The following is a 19865-nucleotide window of genomic DNA, read 5'->3' as shown; positions in this document are numbered from 1 at the left end:
ATACCAGAGAGGTGGGGAGGCAGTGAGCAGTGCTGGCAGGTAAGGATTCTTACTTTCAAATATATTTTACGTTGCAAACGCAATAGGTCATGGTTTCTTATAAATGACTCAACCCAATTAAGGTAGCACAAAGGTATTTAAAGGGGAACTAAGGTTAAGAGTTGTAGGATGAGCCGGAGAGAGACAGTCTGTGCAAGGGTGGGGTAGGTGTACCGCTCCCGGCAGACCACTAGGGGGAGTGCTGCTACTTCCTAAAGCCCATGCGGAGGAGGAGAAGGGAGGTGCAGAAACCATGGTCTGATATTATCAACAGGGAGGAACAAAGGATCATCTAGTCTGCCAAACCCCCCCCCCCCCTCTCTCACACACACGCACACGCACACACACTGCCGCACCCCTGTCCTCATCCTGGGAAGAGGAGGGAAGTGTCTGGCCACCAGGCTGTGCCAGAGCGTCACGCCAAAAACACACCACCGGGATCATGGTGGCGGTGGTTGGACGTCGGAAAGTTATTAGAATGGAGGCTTTTACAGTGTGTCAGAACCGACTCCACCCCTGACTCATATTCTAATTCTTACCGCATATTAATTTACCTCTTCAAACAGAGACCAGGTGTAGCTGGCTGTGTGAGTTCAGTCAGCATCGAAGGCTGCTTGGTTTATGGCCCCCTCCTGACTCCTGACAATCTAGCTCCTGCCATTATAGACGTGCCTTGATGTGCCACTTATGAATCTACTGTACCTGGCCATCTTATTATCTTCCCTTATAGTTGGACGTGCCACGTGGGCGTGTAGACAATGGCCTTTCTGTGTTGACACGGAACTGCTAAGATGATCGAGGAGCCATCTTGAGAGTCGCACGACGTCTCCACAAGACTAATGGGTTCATTACCCAAGGCTGTGAGCGCTGCAAGCCATTTTGAATAGCAACGGGGGGAGGAAGGAACGGATCCAGATACGAGGCAAATGCGACGCTGAGACGATTGCAACAAAGCGTGACTCTGGCGGGGGCGGAGACGAGGAGCGCGAGGAGCTCCCCCGAGCCTCCGGGCTCTCGGTAGGCCGTCTCCTTATTGAGGAGACGTCTCGGTGGGGGCTGTTCGACGCCGGGCACGTCGAACATCTGCCTGCAGGTTGCGATGTCGGAGTCGTGTCGGAGCGGTGAACCGCTCGTCAGGTGGCGGAGGAGACGGAAGCAATGCAGACGCAGACAGAAAAACAAAAAAGAGATATGAATAGAGATGAAGGCCCTACGTAGGAGTACTCCTCACCTGCAGGAGAGACGCGAGAGAGCACAGATCTCATCCCTGATTCATGTGCTCCCACTCCTCTACCTCTGTTCTTTTTTTTTTTACACCGACTTGTTTGAGAAAGATGTTCCGTGACACCTTGGAATCTACTGAAGGAGCGTTCGAGGTTCACTTCCCCAACATTTATCTGTCTAATCCGAATGGTTCGCTAATACTCACGAGGGCTCGGGGAAACGGTGTCTTCGGCCATGGCCAAGTCAAGCACGCACAATCTATTTAGCTGCGGTGCTCTCTAATGTGCACCCAGGGCTAACAGAGCGAGAAGAGAGAGGGAACCGAGAGAGAGAGAGAGAGAGAGAGAGAGAGAGAGAGAGGGAGATACTTGGACTAAAGCACTGGATGGGGAGCTACATTGTGGGTTCTTAGCCATTAAACAAAGATTGCTCAGTCCTTGTACAACAGGGAATTGTGACTAGGTACAACTGATATTCAGTGAATCTTTATGCCGTCTCACACTGCCAATCTCATGAACCCCCCGTCCCCTCCCCTCCTACCCCAGGCCTGGCCTCCTGAACATAGGGGAGTCTGCCACCCAGCCCTGGCTTGCCGACACCTGGCCCAACTCCTGCTCCAACCACAACGACTGCAGCATCAGCTGCTGCACAGCAGGCAACGGCAACAGTGACAGCAACCTGGCCACATACAGCCGCCCAGGTGAGTTAGAGCCCCCCCCCCCCCCCTCCGCCCAACACCACGGCAACACTACACCCACACGGCTGTCAGCAGAGCACTCCGCCGACAGCGCAGGTAGGACCAATCAGAGCCAGCGTGAGCTGTTCCACGCAGAGGGGGGAGAAGGAAGTGGAATCCCATATCTGGGTTAGCTCCCCAGGGACCCGGCGCTCTCAACACTCTCTTCACTGGGACTCACTAAGAAAAACCAACAGGAATATCAGGATTAGCAGTGTGGTGTGCGCTTGTGTGTTTGATTTATGGTGTGTGTGTGTGTGTGTGTGTGTGTGCATGTGCGTGCGCGCGCTTGTGTGTTTGAGGTTAAAGCGGGGCTGTTTTTGGACAAGAGCTAAAAAGGAGCACCCTGGAAAGGGGCTTATGGGTTTACTCTGCTGCTAATCGAATTGCTCTGCTGATTTCCATACTGTTGTTATAGCCCGTAATGTAATTTCCCCTAAGTGCTCAGTTATTTAAGAAATGTGTAGCAGGCGTAGAGGTCAGGGTAGGACTGGAGACTGTGGCCAAAACAGGAGAGGAGGAGAGAGTGAGTGAGAGAGAGAGAGAAAGAGAGAGAAAGAGAGAGAGAGAGAGAGAGAGAGAGAGCTATGCTATGCTGCACCTGGGAAAATGAACTGAAAGCAGGGGACAGTGGAGAGAGGGAGAAGACTGATGTGGAAGGATAAGTAGCATACAGAGATGAATGACCAGGCAAAGAGTGAGTGGGGCTGTAAAAAGATGTAGAGTGACTGAGACAGGCAGAGAGTTATGGTTTACCTTCAGGTTCTCCTTTACTTTAGTCAGCAGTAGTTCTTAGAAACAAAAGGGAGTGAATTTGGCTCTGGGTTCCTAGAGCACACACACACACACACACACACATACACTCACACACACACATACACTCACACACACACACACACACACACACAAAACACACAGTAGCAGTACTGCAACGGCTCACACCTCTGTTCAGAGACCAGGAATCATGAGCTGAGTGGGTGGGGGACACCGAGGTTATTCACCCTGGAGTAGGAACCCTGCTTCAAACAAACCCAGCCAGGAACTTGGACTGGCTTTACATACTGTACTTTAAAGTTTGAAGTCTGACTACTGTAAACTTTGAGTGTGCACATTCCTTTGATCATGCAGCCGCTCTCCTCCAGCTGTTGATGCTGATATAACGTCACCCCCTCGTCTCACACACTCGTTCATGTTTGGCTTCAGTCCCGTCCTTGAACATCGCACGCTCCTAATGTGACAGCTGTGTTAGCCAGAGTTGCGTTTCCACAGGGGTTTTTTGCGTCCTACTCAAGGTCGAGAACACACTGTCACATTCACCCAGGTACAGTCACTCAAACCTGCTGTACATATCCTGGATCGCATGGTCCTCATCGCCGTCTAAAAGGAACACAACTGTAATCCGTCCTTTCATTCTGAGCTGTTTAACTTCTCCCTAACAGTTCGCTGGGCCGATGGTAGAGTGAGTTGCTTGGGTAGGGATAACCGCATGGCACCCATTAGATCCAGTGTGGCAGGGTAGGCTGGCTAGCTGGCGGGCTGGCTTTGTCTGAACGCCAAGCTTAAACCCAACATGAGCAGGGATCAGTGGCCAGGTGACCTGGCTAGTGAAGGAACAGGCTTTATCTCAGACACCCCTGCAGGCTGTAGGGGTCCTCTCTCACACGTCTTGCCTAGTGAAGTGCTCTGATATCCCTGGCTGCTCCTCAGAGCCTCAGAGAGGATTTGAATATTTTATGATCCGGGGAAAAATTGGATCTGTCAGCGGGGCTGTGCTTTTTACGGTGGGCCGGATTCCGGGCCTTTGATACAGACGTGTCTCGCTGTCCCTCCCGATGAGCACGGCCTCCCGCGCTGTCCCTCCCGCGCTGTCCCCCCCGCGCTGTCCCTCCCGCGCTGTCCCCCCCGCGCTGTCCCTCCCGCGCTGTCCCCCCCGCGCTGTCCCTCCCGCGCTGTCCCTCCCGTGCTGTCCCTCCCACACTGTCCCTCCCGCACGGTGGAATGCCACTCCCGTCGCTCACCTGAATTACCAGATAATCATATTTGGAGTGGAGCAGTGGACTGGTGGGTTTGCTCTGAGAGATGCGTACACGTCTGTCTGTAGGGCAAAGTGATCCTCTGAAGGGTACAGATGAATACAGCTGATTTAATTATCTGTCAATTCGATCTTTTCAGCTGCTACAATGACTGCCTATTGCCAGTGCCTTCCGCTGGCCTCCCACTCCCTTGGAGCTAAGCTAAGATCTAGCCCAGTCCGAAGTGAGCTCAGACCTAGCCCAGCCTGAGCCCAGCTCAGATCTAGCTCAATCTGAACGAGGCTAAGATCTAGCCCAGTCTGAATGGAGTTCAAGTCTAGCCCAGTCTGAATGGAGTTCAGATCTAGCCCAGTCTGAATGGAGTTCAGATCTATCCCAGTCTGAATGGAGTTCAGATCTAGCCCAGTCTGAATGGAGTTCAGATCTATCCCAGTCTGAATGGAGTTCAGATCTATCCCAGTCTGAATGGAGTTCAGATCTAGCCCAGTCTGAATGGAGTTCAGATCTAGCCCAGTCTGAATGGAGTTCAGATCTAGCCCAGTCTGAATGGAGTTCAGATCTAGCCCAGTCTGAAAGGAGTTCAGATCTAAACCAGTCTGAAAGGAGTTCAGATCTAGGCCAGTCTGTGACTAAAACCCCTCCCCCATGTTATCCAGCCGACTGCATCGCCAACTACAACAACCAGATGGAGAACAAGCAGACCAACCTGATGGTGCCGGAGTCTGGCGTCTACGGCGACGTGGACCTCTCCAACAAGATCAACGAGATGAAGACCTTCAACAGTCCCAACCTGAAGGACGGGCGCTTCGTGGGGCCGGGGGGCCAGCCGACGCCCTACGCCACCACCCAGCTCATCCAGTCCTCCATCTTGGGCAACATCAACACGGACAGAGGGGTTGGAGGAGGTGGAGGGGTTGGAGGAGGTGGAGGGGGAGGTGGAGGAGGAGGAGGAGGAGGAGGAGGGGAGCTCAATGAGAAACACTGCTGGAAGCCCACCCCTGGCCAGCAGCAGAAACAGCAGGAAATGACCTCACAGCTCCAGTATAACATCATGGAGCAGAACAAGCTGAACAAGGGTGAGTGTGCCGGCGAGCCGGGGGAAGAGATTGCATCACCACCTCCATCTTCCACCTTCCTTCCTTCCTTCCTTCATTATTTCCTTCCTTCCTTCCTTCCTCCTTCCTCCCTGTCCTGGTCTCTGTTTCTACGCCGGCCGGCCGCTCTGTGGAACCTCGCTCTGAAGACCACTTCCTGTTTCCCTCTTGCCCTCATTCCGCCACATCGCTGTACGCCATCATCACCTCTCGTTGTCTGCGACGCTCTTCACGTAACGCCTCTCCGCTCTCCGCTTTCATGCGCCGTCTCTCGTCTGAGCTCCGGGTCCTATCTGTCTGGGCCGCTCTACTCCGGGGCCAGGGCTCCGCAGGCGCGAGGGCTTCCCCTCAGAGACGGAGGTCACAGCTGAGGCCAACGGGCTCCGTGCGCAGCTGCCACCGCCCCCTGTTCAAGAGCCATGGCTTTTTGTGACAGTCTAGAGCTTTCTCATGTCATGTTCTCCTCTGTGGGACAGAGGCTGCATGCTGTCGTCTCCTCACTACTACTAACTAAAAGCGCATAGCATGACACGTCTCGCATGATAGGGACAGTTTGCGTTTACAGTCTCACCATAAATGAGCTCAGCATTTCATCAGGGGGCTTCTATCACCTGCAATTCTCCACCATCCAGCCTGTAGAGGGCCTACAGACTTCTACCTCACTTCCTGTACACCTTTCTGCGGCCACGCATCCCATGCTGTCATCTCCAGAGCTGCTGAGGTGTGTGTACCGTAGGATGAAACCACCTGGCCTCTCCTGGGTCTGCTAACCATATCCTGCCCTCCCCCCTCCCCTCCCCTCCCCTCCCCCCCTCCCCCCCTCCCTGTCATTAGACCACTACAGAGGAGGCGAGAGCCCCATGCCTGCCACCATCCCCTACAACCAGGCCCACGAGGGACTCACCGGGGGCTCCTACGGCAGCTCGGACCGCGGCAGCAGCAGCACCTCCGGTGAGGGAGCCGGGGTGGCGGGGTGGGGGGGGGGGTTCAGGGGTTATCAAACCAACATTCATCCAACATGTCCGCCATCATAGACCCCTCCTCTCTCTCTCTCTCTCTCTCTCTCTCTCTCTCTCTCTCTCTCTCTTTCTCTCTCTTTCTCTCTCTCTCTCTGTCTCTCTCTCTCCCTCTCTCTCTCTCTCCCTCTCTCTCTCTCTCTCTCTCTCTCTCCCGGAGCGTTGTTTACCAGTTTACTGTTTCGGGGTTTTATAGTGTGTTTCTCCAGTGTTTTTCCAGCCCATTATCATCGCTGTGAAACACTTAATCACCGTTGCCCCCGAAGCTCCATCTCAAAATCCCATTTTTCCCCTCAAAAGCGATAAATCACGGCACGACTGTAATAATGTGCGGTGCTTTAAAATTCTAATTTGATTAATTTGCATGTCAGTCTATCTTGAAGAGAAAAGGGAGACGCCTTCAGAAATGTAAAAGGGAATTAACAGGAAGACAACAAAAGCGGGGGTTTGAGTTGACGGCTGAGGCGCGTTGTTCCTGTCAGAGCAACACTAACTCATGGGCTGGTTCCATAGGGAACATTCACAAAGGGATCTTTTTACGTTTATTAGCGTTTATTATTTCATATGCCGTTTAATTTGATTGAACTCTTTTTTGTGAGTCTGTTAATGAATGCCTCCTTCATCCTGGCTTAGAGGGGGATCATTTCATTGGAGCTCTGCTGCGTGCTTGTCTGAGGACAAGGATAAATGGCACACATTCCAGACGGCATGCAACACTGGAGCTCTAATACCCAGGACATACTCTCTTAGATTGTATTTGAAGATCGAGTCATTAGAGAGGAGCCTTCTGTAATGCTGGAGCTCACAGCTCATTGGTTCCCAATTCGAATGCTTTGGTGTTAATTGGATTCTAATGTTTTCTGTTTTGTCTTTGTTCAACTCTTCTCTTGACATTGGGTGACATTACAGTTTAAAATGACAGTGTTTGATGACATCCCTGACGCCATTAATTAGAAATTGAGAGGTAATTGTGTGTGTGTGTGTGCGTCTGTGTCTGTGTGTGTGTGTGTGTGTGTGTGTGAGTGTGTGAGTGTGTGTGTGTGTGTGTGTGTGTGTGTGTGTAAAGTTTCACCACATACAGCAAGACAGAGCTTCCATTAGCCACAGCTCCTCATGTGTAAAATCACAATTTTTTATCTGCGTCAACCCCGCGCCAAAATTACCCCCGCTTGTTTTGACATTTTTATCTGCTGTCGATTTATTTATTTATTTGGCAGTTTCAGGAGCATCAATAATGGAGCCGATGCAGAGGGAGCGTGAGAGGGGCCGGGCTTGTACGCCTGTGCGTCCTGTGACTGAAGGAGTTCTTTGTTCGTTTCTGAGCAGGCAGCCAAGGTCAGAAGAAGGGAGGGCGCACCCCCAAACTAGCCAAACAGAGCACAATGAACTGGGCCGACCTGCTGCCCCCGCCCCCAGCAAACCCACCCCCCTGCCGGACCACAGACGAGTACTCCCTGTGCATGGACGAGAGGTGGGACATGTCTACGTAAACACACACACACAACACCACACACACACACACACACACACACACACACACACACACACACACACAACCATTTCAAATCTACCCCAAGGCTTTTCCGTTGTATACCGATGCCAGGTTCACGTCAAACCTTAAAAGGAATGCATATTTAGTGCTATGTTGTTTTTCAGCCTGTGTGAATCACAACGGCCTTGTCAGCGCTGATATGAAGCTGAAACAAGCACTTCTCCCTGTGTTGACAGCTATGAGCCAGACATGCAGTACCCCATGCCGGCCTCGCGCATGTACCTGCAGCCGGACGAGCTGGAGGAGGAAGAGGAGGAGGAGATGGAGAGGGGTCCCACTCCCCCCGTGCGGGGGGCCGCCTCCTCCCCCGCTGCGGTGTCCTACAGCCACCAGTCCACGGCCACCCTCACCCCCTCGCCCCAGGAGGAGCTGCAGCCCATGCTCCAGGAGAACCCTGGGAGCCACGAGCGCAGGTAGGGGCCGCCGGCGGACGCGCGCCATCACGATCGGAGCTCACGAGCGCAGCAGACACGCCCGATACCCTTCAGTCCCGGTCCCTGTCCAAGACCGGGTCCCCGGGCGCCATGAACGGTGGCCGCCCACTGCTCCCAACTACCCCCTCGGGTCCTGTAATTATTGTTAATAATATATGTTCTTTCCGCCGTTCCAGACGCCATGCGGCGAGCCCACCGGCGCCGCCCCGGCCCCTGTCGCCCACCCACACGTACGGCTACATCTCCGGACCTCTGGCGCTGGACACGGACGGCATGGAGGAGGAAGAGGAGGAGATGCTGGAGGAGGAGGAGGAGGAAGAGGGGGACGAGACGGACGCGGAGGTGGCCAAGGCGCACCGCCACCGCCGCCGCCAACCCCAGCACCACACCCACCCCCGCCACCCCCAGGCACAGGCCCGCAGGCTGCTGCTGCGGGGCCTGGAGCAGACGCCCGCCTCCAGCGTGGGCGACCTGGAGAGCTCCGTCACGGGCTCCATGATCAACGGCTGGGGCTCGGCCTCTGAGGAGGACAACGCCTCGTCGGGGCGCTCCAGCGCCGTCAGCTCCTCCGACGGCTCCTTCTTCACCGACGCCGACTTCGCCCAGGCGGTGGCGGCGGCGGCGGAGTACGCCGGCCTCAAGGTGGCCAAGTACCCGCCCACGCAGGGACAGGAGCAGGGGGCGCACCCAGGTAAGACCTGAAGGAGGTCACGAAGCCGAGCGATAAGCCGCGCGCCGTGTTCCGTTAGTCTTGGCTCCGGCCCCCGAATCAGAATTTTGTTGAAATGCGATTCAGGGTTCGGAAAGGGTCTCGTCCAGAGTGATCTCCCGGTTTGGGATTCCAATCAGCATGCCAGTGAACGCGCCCCTTTGAATTAAACCACGCGCGTGATTGGTTAGCGGATAAACGCCCCGGGGGACCCGCCCACGGCCGCGACGGGCAGAGTCACTGTTCAGACCGGATAACGAAGCGAAGCGAAACGGCGATTCGGCCTTGAGTGTCCGGCTAAGTGTTCCGTACTCCTCACCGCAAAACCTAACCTTTCCCCCTCAGCGCGGAAGTACCAGATGTCCCCGTCGGGCCACCGTCCGGGCAGCCCCGTGTCGACGGACAGCAACATGAGCGCGGCCAACATGCAGAAGAGGCCTCCGAAGAAGCAGAAACAGCACCCGGCGGTCCACCCAGGTGTCCAGAGACGTGACAACTACCCCGAAGGTACCGTCTGAGCCCCCCTCGCTTGTGTGGTGGGTCCGTTCGTGTCCATGTCGTAGACATAGAAGCATGCGGCACTAAAGGAGATGAGTTATAGTGCGCTCTAGAGCCGCGCCATCGAATGGACACCGCTCGCCTCCCCTCGTGACGGCCCCCCCTCTCTGGCCACGCCCACTGCATGTGAAGGGAGGGCGCGGCGGCGAGCTGCCCGAGACGCCGTGTCAGAGTGAGTGAGTGCATGCGTGTCAGAAGTCAGAGTTTTAATCAGCTTCCCCATCGTGCGTGCGTGTGCGTGCGTGTGTGTGTAAGTGTGTGTGTGTATGTGTGTGTGTGTGTGTATGTGTGTGTGTGCGTGTGTGTGCGTGCGTGCGTGTGTGCGTGTGTATGTGTGTGCGTGCGTGTGTGTGTGTGTGTGTGTGTGTGTGTGTGTGCGTGTGTGGCATCATTTCCAATCTTGTGCTGAGCAGACTGCAGTAGAAGAGGAGGGTGTGTGTGGGTTGGGGTGTGTAAGGGGGGGTTGTGCTAGGGGGGCGGGTGTACGGGGAGAGAAAGAGAGAGAGAGAGAGAGAGAGAGTGCGTGTGTGTGTGTGTGTGTGTGTGTGTGTGTGTGTGTGTGTGTGTGTGTGTGCATGCATGAGTCTCAAGGGAGGGCTGTCCAGCCTGCTCTGCTGACACCGGGAAGTCTTCCCACCCCAGCCTCTAATGAAATTGCCCCAGGTGTTGTGGCTGTTATTGGAGTGGCCCCCTCCTCTCCAGCAGCCAGGCATAAACAAAGCAGGGACTAAACACAGGAGCAGCGATGCACCCTGGGAATACTTAATCCTCGTTCCAGTAAAGGAAAAAGGGAAAAGGGTTCTTTTATCTCCTAGTAGCTGGATTCAAAATAAACAGTTTCTTCAATGCAATCACATTTTCAATGTGTGTGTGTGTGCGTGCAGGCGCGCGTGTGTGTGTGTGTTGCGTTTGTGTGTGTCTTCTCCTGGCGCTGGCTCCCCTCAGTGTCAGGTGTCCTTGTGTGTTGGAAGCACTTGACAGGGAGATTTAATATCCAGCACACTCCCGGCCAGACCGGCTATATCACTGCAGCAAACCCTCCATCCTCCTCCAACCTCCCCATCCCCTGCCCCCTTCCTTTGAAGTAATCTCTCCATCCCTCCCTTCCTCCCTCCCTCCCTGGCTGCTCTTTCCTCTCTACCTCCATCCTCCCTCGCTCCCTGAGTCTGCTCTCCGGGCGTGTGAACGGCGAGGAGTGGGTGTGACACAGCTCCACCTCTGTCTGTCTCCCTCAGTCCGCCTGCAAATTGCATTTGATCTGAATGGATTGTTTTCTATTTGGACGTTATTACCTTCCGCTGCCCCCTCTGCCCCCCCCCCCCTCCACCCCACCCCCATATGTGGTTATTATGGTCTGGTTTGGTGAAAGTACACAGTGTGGGTCTCGAGGGTTTTGGTATAATTCTTGATGTCCATCTCGGTACTAAAGCCACATGTTCCATACATACATATAGAGGAGAAATTTGCCACCTTTATCTCTTTGCCTTCCTGTGGTATTCCTATGGGTATTATCCCCCCCCCACCCCCACCCCCACATCGCTGTTCGGCCCCGAGGAGGTCAGACAGACCCCCACCCCACTGCCCCCCACCCTGTACAGCCATAAACACACATAAATACCTCAAGTTAAGTGGGCAATAAAAAGGTAGAGAGACAAGTGGGCTTGTTCCACCGTCTAGCCCCCCCCCCCCCCCCCCCCACACCTCCTCCCCCTCCCTCTCTGACCTGCTCATTTGGCTGGTGTTTGCTCTGTAGATATGGAGCGGCCGGGGTCCCGCCCCCTCCGCGGTCTACACCGAGGGCTCCCGTCTCGGCCTCTGCGTCGGCGTTAATCTGGCGCTCTCCCGTTGTGATTGCGTGATAGTGTGATTCGGCAACCCCTTCCGAGTGCCATTTACATCCTCTTCAGTAAGACTGGACCTGCTCTCCCGACCTGGTGGACACTGACCCCCCCCCCCCTCAGCCCCAACCATAAATATGCTTCTACTCCTCTCCTCCTCCTCCCCTCCTCCTCTTCTCCTCTCCTTTCCTCCCCTCCCCTCCTCTCCCCCTCCTCTCCCCCTCTCCTCTACTCCTCTCCTCTCCTCCCTGTAGCAGGCCGTATCTCATGGTCAGTGGCATTGATCGGCCCAGACTGAGGGGGGAGGGGGGGGCAGGGGAGATATTAAAAACCTGCCGACGCCTCCTGGCACTTTTATATCGACTGGTCTATTGTGTATTCAGGAAGTGTGTGCGGCGGAGAGCATCATCTGGAAAGTGTATTAAAGCCGCCCGATTCTGCCTATGAGACGCGGCGGGGGGCGGCTTTGCCCCTTTAGCCTGGCTGCCGTGTATAAAAAGTGGGACACGGCGTTTTGATTATCCTGGTCCGGGTGGCGGAGACCTGTTTCAGGGCGGCTAAGGAGGCCATTGGGATGCCTGGGCGCGAACGGCGACGCTCTCACACTTATTCACTTTTCTAATCCTGTGCGGATTACGAGCCGGTCCACCGACAAAGCCGTCCCTCGGCCGGGAAGCTGATTAGAAGATGAAAAGGCATCGATCGCGCGGGCGGTGGCGGGCGGCGTTTTGTTTGGCCGGCCGTGGGAGGCGAGGTGTGAGCGCCTGGGACGGCCTCATGTGAATAATGGCTCAAGGACGGCCAGCATTGATTCATCTACAGCAGGGAAGTGGAGCGGGTCAGAGAGACAGCCGCTGACCGTCACGCTCCCTCTCTCTCTCCCTCTCTCTCCCTCTCTCTCCCTCTCTTTCTCTCTCTCTCTCCCTCTCTCTCTCTCCCTCTCTCTCCCTCTCTCTCTCCCTCTCTCTCCCTCTCTCTCTCTCTCTCCCTCTCTCCCTCTCTCTCACTCTCTCTCTCTCACTCTCTCTCTCTCACTCTCTCTCTCTCTCTGACACTCCCCTCTCATTCTTCTCTTTTTCCTTTAGTTTCTCCTTTGTGACTCTCCTCTCCCACGCCTCTCTCATCTGTCTCACTTCACCCATCTCTCTTGCTTTCTCTTCTCCCCTCTCTCTCTCTCTCCCTACCTAGAATAGAATAAAGTAGAAGGTTTTTTTTGCCATGTGTAACACGTACAGGTCCAGGTATCTGAAACTGGTATTCAAGATTCAAGGAATATTCAAGGAATCTTGAATCTTGAGGTACATTTATTTTCTGTGCCCTCTCTCTCTCTCTCTCTCTCTCTCTCTCTCTCTCCCTGCAATATCCCCTTCACCCATCCACCCTCCTTCTCCCTCCCACTATCCAACTTGCGCCCCGTCAGCCTGTGTGTACAGTACTGAGTCTCTGTATGCGTGGCACAGCTGTGTTTGCGTGTCCCCGTGCAGGTGTTAGAGTGTGAGAGCACGTCCTCGTCTGCTACCCGGCCGTTAGTGTGTAAAGTACACAGATTCATTTCCTCTGCAGCAGGCTTGGCAGCGCTAGCCTGGTCTTGATCTGTGTCACTGATGTCACCTCTCTTCCCGTGTTTACCCTCCAGATCTTCCCCCTCCCCCCATCCCCCCCCCAGCTGTGCTCAAGTCCCCCACGCACCCCTCCAAGGCCGCCCTGGAGGGCCGGGGCGTGATGTCCGCCAAGGGGGTCGAGGCCCGAGACAGGAGAGGGGGCTCGGGAGGCTACCGGCCGAGGGAGGGCTCGGACCCCCGGACCAGCTCGTCGGAGCGCCGCGAGGCTCAGGACAGACAGAAGACCCCCCGCGGAGCGAAAGGGAACAAACTTGAGGGGAACCCTGGCAACAAGGCCCGCCCGCACCCAGGTACAGTACAGGGCACCATGGGACAAGGGGAATGAGCACACGCAGTGTATTTTACTTCACTGGGATCCTCACCCTGGTGGAGTCGTAGATGTCTCCATGTTTAGATTTGACAGATGTGAGGTCTCACTGCTCCCCCCCCCCCCAGGTCCCGAGGACATCCAGCCCTACAGCCGGCCCTCCTTCCCCACGGTGAACAGCCCCCGGGGGGACCGGGACCCCAGCTCCTCCAGCTCCATGTCCTCCAGGGGCTCCGGGGGCCGGCGGAGAGGCGAGGGGGGGGCCCCAGGGGGCCGCAGGAACCCGGCAGACATGGGCCTCGGCACCTCTGGGGGCTTCCAGCCTGGGGAGGAGGACCTAGAGGTAAGGACATCCCCATCTCTAGCCAAAACACACAGTCACTGATGGAGTAGCATGTGCAGATTGGCCACTACTACCGTCGCATTTCCTGTTTGGTCCTCAGATGGTGGAGAGCTGAAGACCGCCGTGGAATGGAGGGAAAAGAAGAACTGTCCATATTTTCCAAGAGAAGAGTGCATTTGTTTCTCTGACGATTTTAACTCTCAGTATCTCACCATCCTGTTTGCTGACAAAATACTGTACATCAATAGTGTTCCTTTACATCTGGAAAACAGACCAGTCGATTATCTAATTTACCATTTTCTATTGTCCATTTAAGAAGAAGAAGAAAAGACAGGGGGGGGGGGATGGTGCATTCAGAGAAAAATACGCAGTAGGTGTGTTTATGTTTTATTCCAATGCAATATGGAGTAAAAGAGTGCTCCAGATATTGACGTGACTTGGCTTGCCTTGGTGAGGACTACGGAGAGCCCATACAGTCATATGTTACTGTAACAGAGCTACAAGCAGAGAGGGGTGGACTGTCTTGTAAATAGACGTGTATACATGATGATGTCCTTTTGTTTATTCGCCCATCGTGGTACTACAAATTTGTCTTCCTTGTTTTATTTTGCTAATTATAATTTTATTATGCCAGTAAATATAATTATTTTATCGTCTCCATCCATGTTGTAAATTGCTATATTATTTAGCCGCCCCAAGAAAGTGCCACTTTGGGTTTTTTTTTTTTTTTTTTGTAATGCACTGTTATGTTGTTTTGTTGTTGTCAATGTTTGTTCTTTGTTTTACTTTGGTTTTAAAAGCACAATCACTAAACTTTATTTTAAACCATTTATCTATTAACCTTGTTGTCTTACTGGCGGAGTACAGGTATGACAAAAGAGTCTTGTTAATCCTGATGATGATGATGATGATGATGATGTAGGTAAAGGAGTTAAGCTGTTTACGATGGGCTTGTTGGGAAAGGAGACTCTCTGTCTTGTAATTGGCTCCCTCTCTGATTCTGATGTTAAGAGGAATACAGCTAATGTGGGTCATAGCAGCAATGTACCTGTCTGTTTGAATTGACCGTAGTTCCAGCCATTGCACATTAATTCAGATGGTTACATTGTCTACTAATGCACTTAAAATAATGTACCATGCCAGTTAAAAGTGTCGCCTTGGGGATCAGGAGTGGCTGTGATTGGACAAGGAGAGTCTCTTTTCCAGGAAAGGGAGGGGTGTTGGAATCCCACTCTAAGAAGAAAGGGTGCTGTTGTTTATTCATAGGACATCTGCAAACATTTGTTTCGTAAAGCAAAAAGCAAAAGAACACAAAAAAAGATGAATAAAAAATCTTCAAACTAGCAGCCCCTCCCTCTGTCTTTCTTCCTGGTGTCAGGTGGATGTTGAGTGACTGAGTCACCTGAGGCCTGTCACCTGAGGCCGTTTTATTGAAGGATAAACCCCTTGAGATGAATCACCTGGTTTTCAAGGGAGTCTTTGAAACACGGATACAACAGCAGTACAACAAATCAAAAGAAAATTGCAGAAACACATAGAGTGTGTGTGTGTGTGTGTGTGTGTGTGTGTGTGTGTGTGTGTGTGTGTGTGTGTGTGTGTGTGTGTGTGTGTGTGCGTGCGTGCGTGTGTGTGTCCTGTCTGAGTTTGCTGCCAGGGCTACTGTCCTTGCTCAGACAATATAGTGTCATTTTTTGAGCCACATTGTAAAAAATATCACTTACTGTACACAGTGCAAAAACTGTCAAACTAGTTTATTAACTCAATATCTTAATAGCAAACCTCAACATGGAACTCTTACAAAACCTCCAGACACATGCTGAACATTACAACAGATACATTTCTGCATCTACATTACTGTGTCTTACACTAGCATTGTTTTCCAGTACACAATTGCATGACATGTGTACAGTAACCAATAAAACATTGCAAATGTGTATGGAGATATGACACACTATTCATCAAAGTTATTGCAAATGAATATTCTGACAGATGACGTTACTTTCATTGACACTTTTACCATAGCTATAATGGAAAAGCATTGCCACCATAAAGCTCAATGTCAAAGCATCTATCACGTTTTAATTTGAAATCCATTTTAGCCATGCGCCTGCCTCAGAAGGCCACCGTAAAACCTGCAGCAGCAACAAGAGCATATTATGTTGGCCGGGGGCTAAGACTCTTATGCGTACAGTATGCCGCGGTTAAAAGCACATTTTGTCATTCATAGTCCTCTAAAATGATCCAAGTGTATAATACACAATGACTAGTGCTGTCCATGATTCCCAAATCGCTCTCCTGGTAATCAGTTAGATAACTCATTCTGAGGGTTTGAGCAGCAGTGGCAAGAATGGCCAATATCTACTGGTTTATAGATCCACTGACACACTGGTAACACAGTCTTCTAATGTTACTAATGTGACTGACAGTTGTCAAATGACTCACAAAGACACAGTTTCCACTGTTTTTGATTTGATCAACTTTGCATCTCCACAGGAAGGGTCTGACCTCTGCAGGCAGGCTTTCCTGTACCAATATCATAATAACCATAGACAGGTCCTTTTATATGCTTCAATACCGTAGCGGAGGACCTTTTAACAAGCACAGATCCTGGATTGAAGGCCACAACGCAGCTAAGCATGGGAATTGACTCAGGTTCATTCCCATAGCTCTCGCCTTTCAGCCACCTGAACATTGTGGAGTGGAAAGTCCATCACCATCACGCATGGGAGCACACTTTGTACTCATAAGACAATGGATGTACCATTAAAGACATGGGTTATTAGGCCATATGGGAAAACTAATACCTCAGAAGCAAACCTCCCTGTTGGCCATGTTCACTCATACCAACTGTCATCGTCTGAAACCTCCATTAAGCTGGCTGGAGTGAGTATGATTATCTGCTCCGTGGGCTTCAATCCGCAATCTGCGTTCTGCATCAGTTTTTCTCACAGGTTTTCTCTGACCTGAAAAGAATAACTTATTTTGATTGAACGCTTTTTCATTTTGCAGATTAATGATATACCTGTGTGTCCAATCAAGGGTTCAAGCCCCAACACTTTATGTACAGAACACACTATATAGATATTGTTTTATTCACTTTTGATTGTGAGGGACCCACTCTACCCACCCTTCCCGCCTCCAGAACTGTGCCTGAATTTAAATCCCTGCATCATGATATGAATCGAGTGATTGCAACCCTCTGAGGGACCCTCCTGTTTGATTCTAATCGGCTGATTTATGTTGATTTCCTCATTACCCCTTTGTTGGAATATAGAAACAATTTTGCTCATTTAGTTCTACAGAATTCAACTCGGCAATTAGGCTATTTAATTTGTGAAGCGTATTTGAAAGCGAGCATGTGAATAAGCTGGCTGTTGGAGTTGAGCCATCTGCATGCTCCAGCATAGATTCCCGATGAGAGGCTGGGAATACAGTAGGCTATAATAGCTGTTGATTGCTGTATGCGGAAAAATGTGTTGAAAGACAAAATGGTTTAATTTCACCTGACAACTACAAAACTAATTTAATAATTTCAATAATACAGTTAGTAATATAGTTAGTCATTTTGATATATAGCAAAGTGATTTGATGCTGGATGTGTGGGAGTTCTCATTGTTTTCAGGTTTACAAGAACGCTCTATTTTCACTGTCTCCTTTTCACTCTGCCTGTTAGTGAGATGAACATTTGTGAAGTGTGTAGCAGTGTGCTTGTTAGTCACCTGAACATTTGTGAGGAAGTGTGTAGCGGTGTGCTTGTTAGTCACCTGAACATTTGTGAGGAAGTGTGTAGCGGTGTGCTTGCGTAGCGTACTGTGCTTGCTCCTCACAGTGTATGACACACAGTAGTACTCGCATGGTGTCCATGACGTACTGACCTGAATCTACGGTGTTCAGTCCACAGTGTGCGCATTGCGCATGCGCTGTGACACAAACTCCCATGACCACCTCTTAGATTGCCTCCAATTAGGCTTGTTTTCATGAGGTTTCATAAGTGCTAGTCTCTCATTACATGGCTTGCTGTAGCTGCTGGCTTTATAAAACATCATGGCCATAAAGCAGAGCGATACTGGGTGACGTTGCAGGACGACTCCAGACGGGGATGAAGCCTAATTGGAGGGGTACATTTGTTCCAGCGTATTGCTCCCGGCCTGCCTACTGTCTCTGTTCTTCCTGTGGCCATAAGCTCACCTATGGGACTCCTCGACGCTCTCTCTGCCTTGTTTAAACCCCATTCAAGAAATAACGAGAAATCGTGGTTGGTCCTCCCCTCTTCATCACCCTCCGGGATTCACGGAATTGGAACAGAGGTCTTGTTTTCTCGAGCTAATGACCGGAGCGGCCCATCTCGGAATGCCCAGCCTCACGAGATCCCCCGCGGATCCCGTGCTCAAATTCATGGGGAAGACAGGAGGTCCTACTCTCCACCCGTCCACACTGACTCACAGTCGCAGTGCGCGGCCCATGCTGTACAGCCCGTATCCACACATCCTTGTACGGTATGTTTATAGTGTTCAGAACACTGCGTACAGTATGGACAGTCTGCCTTGAAGCCCAACAAACCATTTTACGACATTACGACATTACGATGTAGGCTACTCTTCAATCTCGGAAGGTTTTTCTAACGTCTTTCTGTCGGAGATTGGTGGCCCGTGGCGAGTGTGTATTTCGCCGCCTTCCTCCTCCTCCCTCGCCGTCGGCCCGCCTCCCCCAGGTGCTCTCTAATAAGCACCTTTCTAAACAAGAACAAATTTGGAGCAGGGGGGAGGGCAGCCCCCCCTGTCTCCATCCATCATCCTAATGAGCGGAAGGTGTGTCCGCGCTCCGCAATGAGATGCAGGTGATTAAGGACATTAGGCGCCCACACAGGCAGCCCAGGTTACCCCGCCTGCCCCCCCCCCCTCCCCCGCATGAATATGCAGCAGGTTAAGGAGATGAGGGGGGCCAGGCGCACATCCTGTCTGCCACGGCGTGGTTAGCTCCCTCTACCCGGAGAGGGCTCAGGGTCAGACTCCACCGAGTCGTTCATCCGCACCGTCCTCAACTGCTCAACTGGGAAAAGACTGTCGTGGTTGGATGTACAGTACTTGGAACGTCAGTCCCGCGCGAAACAACGCACAAGAACTTCCCTGTGATTCTTGTTGTTCTGTGCTGCTTCAGACGACTGCGCCGCTTTGGTCCGCGGGCCGGTTCATTAACCTCCCTCCCAGGCTAGCAGGTAATTAAGTGAACAGCTGTACGCTGTCTGACAACTCATCCTCCCAACGCCGCAGCGCCGCCGCGACGCCGGGCTGGAATCCATCACGGCCCTCACAGGTGCACACTGTTTGGACAGCTTAGCAGAGCCTCGCCGCCAGGAACCGCGCCACTGCTGCAGAAGGTCCGCCCTCGGCTCGGAATGCTAATCAGCCAGACCTCATCAAGAAGACGTCTGTCCCCAAACTGTCCCTCCAACAAGGCTTTTTAGTTTTTTGATGGATCTGCTCTCTTGAAACATTCGGAGTTAATCTCTCAAAGTGAACTTGGATGAGTGATAGTAAAAGATAGCTGTCAGCAGCCGGCTTCATCACGCGAGGGCGTGAGAGAGTCTGGCGGAGAGCCAACGCTGACTTATTTTAATAACGGTGAAGTAATCTGGGTGATTTGTACATCCATTTGTCACTTAGCCAGTCATTCTAACCGTCCTTATTTAGTGCCGACGGGGTCCGCACAATTAACCCGGTGGAATATAGCCCCACCAGGCCTGCCAGGCCCGGCCTGGGCCGGTCCAGAGTCCCCTCCCTCAGCGCTTTCCCTGCTTCTGCAGGCTGACGTCACCCCACCCCTTACCTCTAAAACCCGGTGAGTCATGGAGACGCGCTTCGCCTGTACTCTTATCATATTCATTCATTAGGCTGTTAAACTGCCTCCTCTTCCCTGACTCCGGTCGTCACGTGGAGAGATCTGCTCAATCAGCCACAGACCCCCGAGCGCGCCGACACAAAGCTGACATAAAGCGTCCCGGACTGACAGTGCTGTGTCATCTTTGTGTGAAGCAAACTTTTTTTCGTGATGCATGTTGGAGAGAGAGAGACTGACTCTCCTGACCCCCCCCCTCTCCCAATAAAGACTATTCAGAAGCATTAGCTTTGTGCTTGGCTTCAGTCGCCGTAGTCAGTGCACAGTGGGAGATAAAAGATCAAGTGACAGGATTGAAGTGACGCTTGAACCCACACGTCTCCTCCTCCTCAAGGTCAGGAATGTCCAATGAAAACACACAATCAGGCCCCTGAAAAGGGTGTGTTTTTATAACAACATTGTCAAACATGCCTGGCGAGACCTTGACAAGGGTAATCACCAGGACGCTTCACAATGATGATAGAC

General features: G+C 52.3%; 1 protein-coding gene across 1 annotated transcript in view; it reads left to right on the top strand.

Moving 5' to 3' along the window:
- Positions 1–14304, top strand: part of robo1 (roundabout, axon guidance receptor, homolog 1) — a 119718-nt gene extending 105414 nt beyond the window's left edge. Inside the window, exons 19-29 of the mRNA XM_084443141.1 lie at positions 1–39; positions 1809–1963; positions 4689–5108; positions 5961–6077; positions 7469–7613; positions 7871–8107; positions 8305–8819; positions 9183–9344; positions 12870–13145; positions 13291–13505; positions 13606–14304. The exon at positions 1–39 is cut by the window's left edge and continues 4 nt beyond it. Of these exons, the coding sequence (XP_084299267.1) occupies positions 1–39; positions 1809–1963; positions 4689–5108; positions 5961–6077; positions 7469–7613; positions 7871–8107; positions 8305–8819; positions 9183–9344; positions 12870–13145; positions 13291–13505; positions 13606–13620 (2296 nt within the window). The 3' untranslated portion in view covers positions 13621–14304. The remainder of the gene's footprint in view (positions 40–1808; positions 1964–4688; positions 5109–5960; positions 6078–7468; positions 7614–7870; positions 8108–8304; positions 8820–9182; positions 9345–12869; positions 13146–13290; positions 13506–13605) is intronic.
- Positions 14305–19865: the final 5561 nt, after the last annotated feature.

Source organism: Borostomias antarcticus (genome assembly GCF_949987555.1).
Source record: "Borostomias antarcticus genome assembly, chromosome: 1".
In the NCBI taxonomy this organism is placed as follows: domain Eukaryota; kingdom Metazoa; phylum Chordata; class Actinopteri; order Stomiiformes; family Stomiidae; genus Borostomias; species Borostomias antarcticus.
Note: the sequence above shows the minus strand (reverse complement) of the source record. Positions and strands in the feature narration are given on the sequence as shown.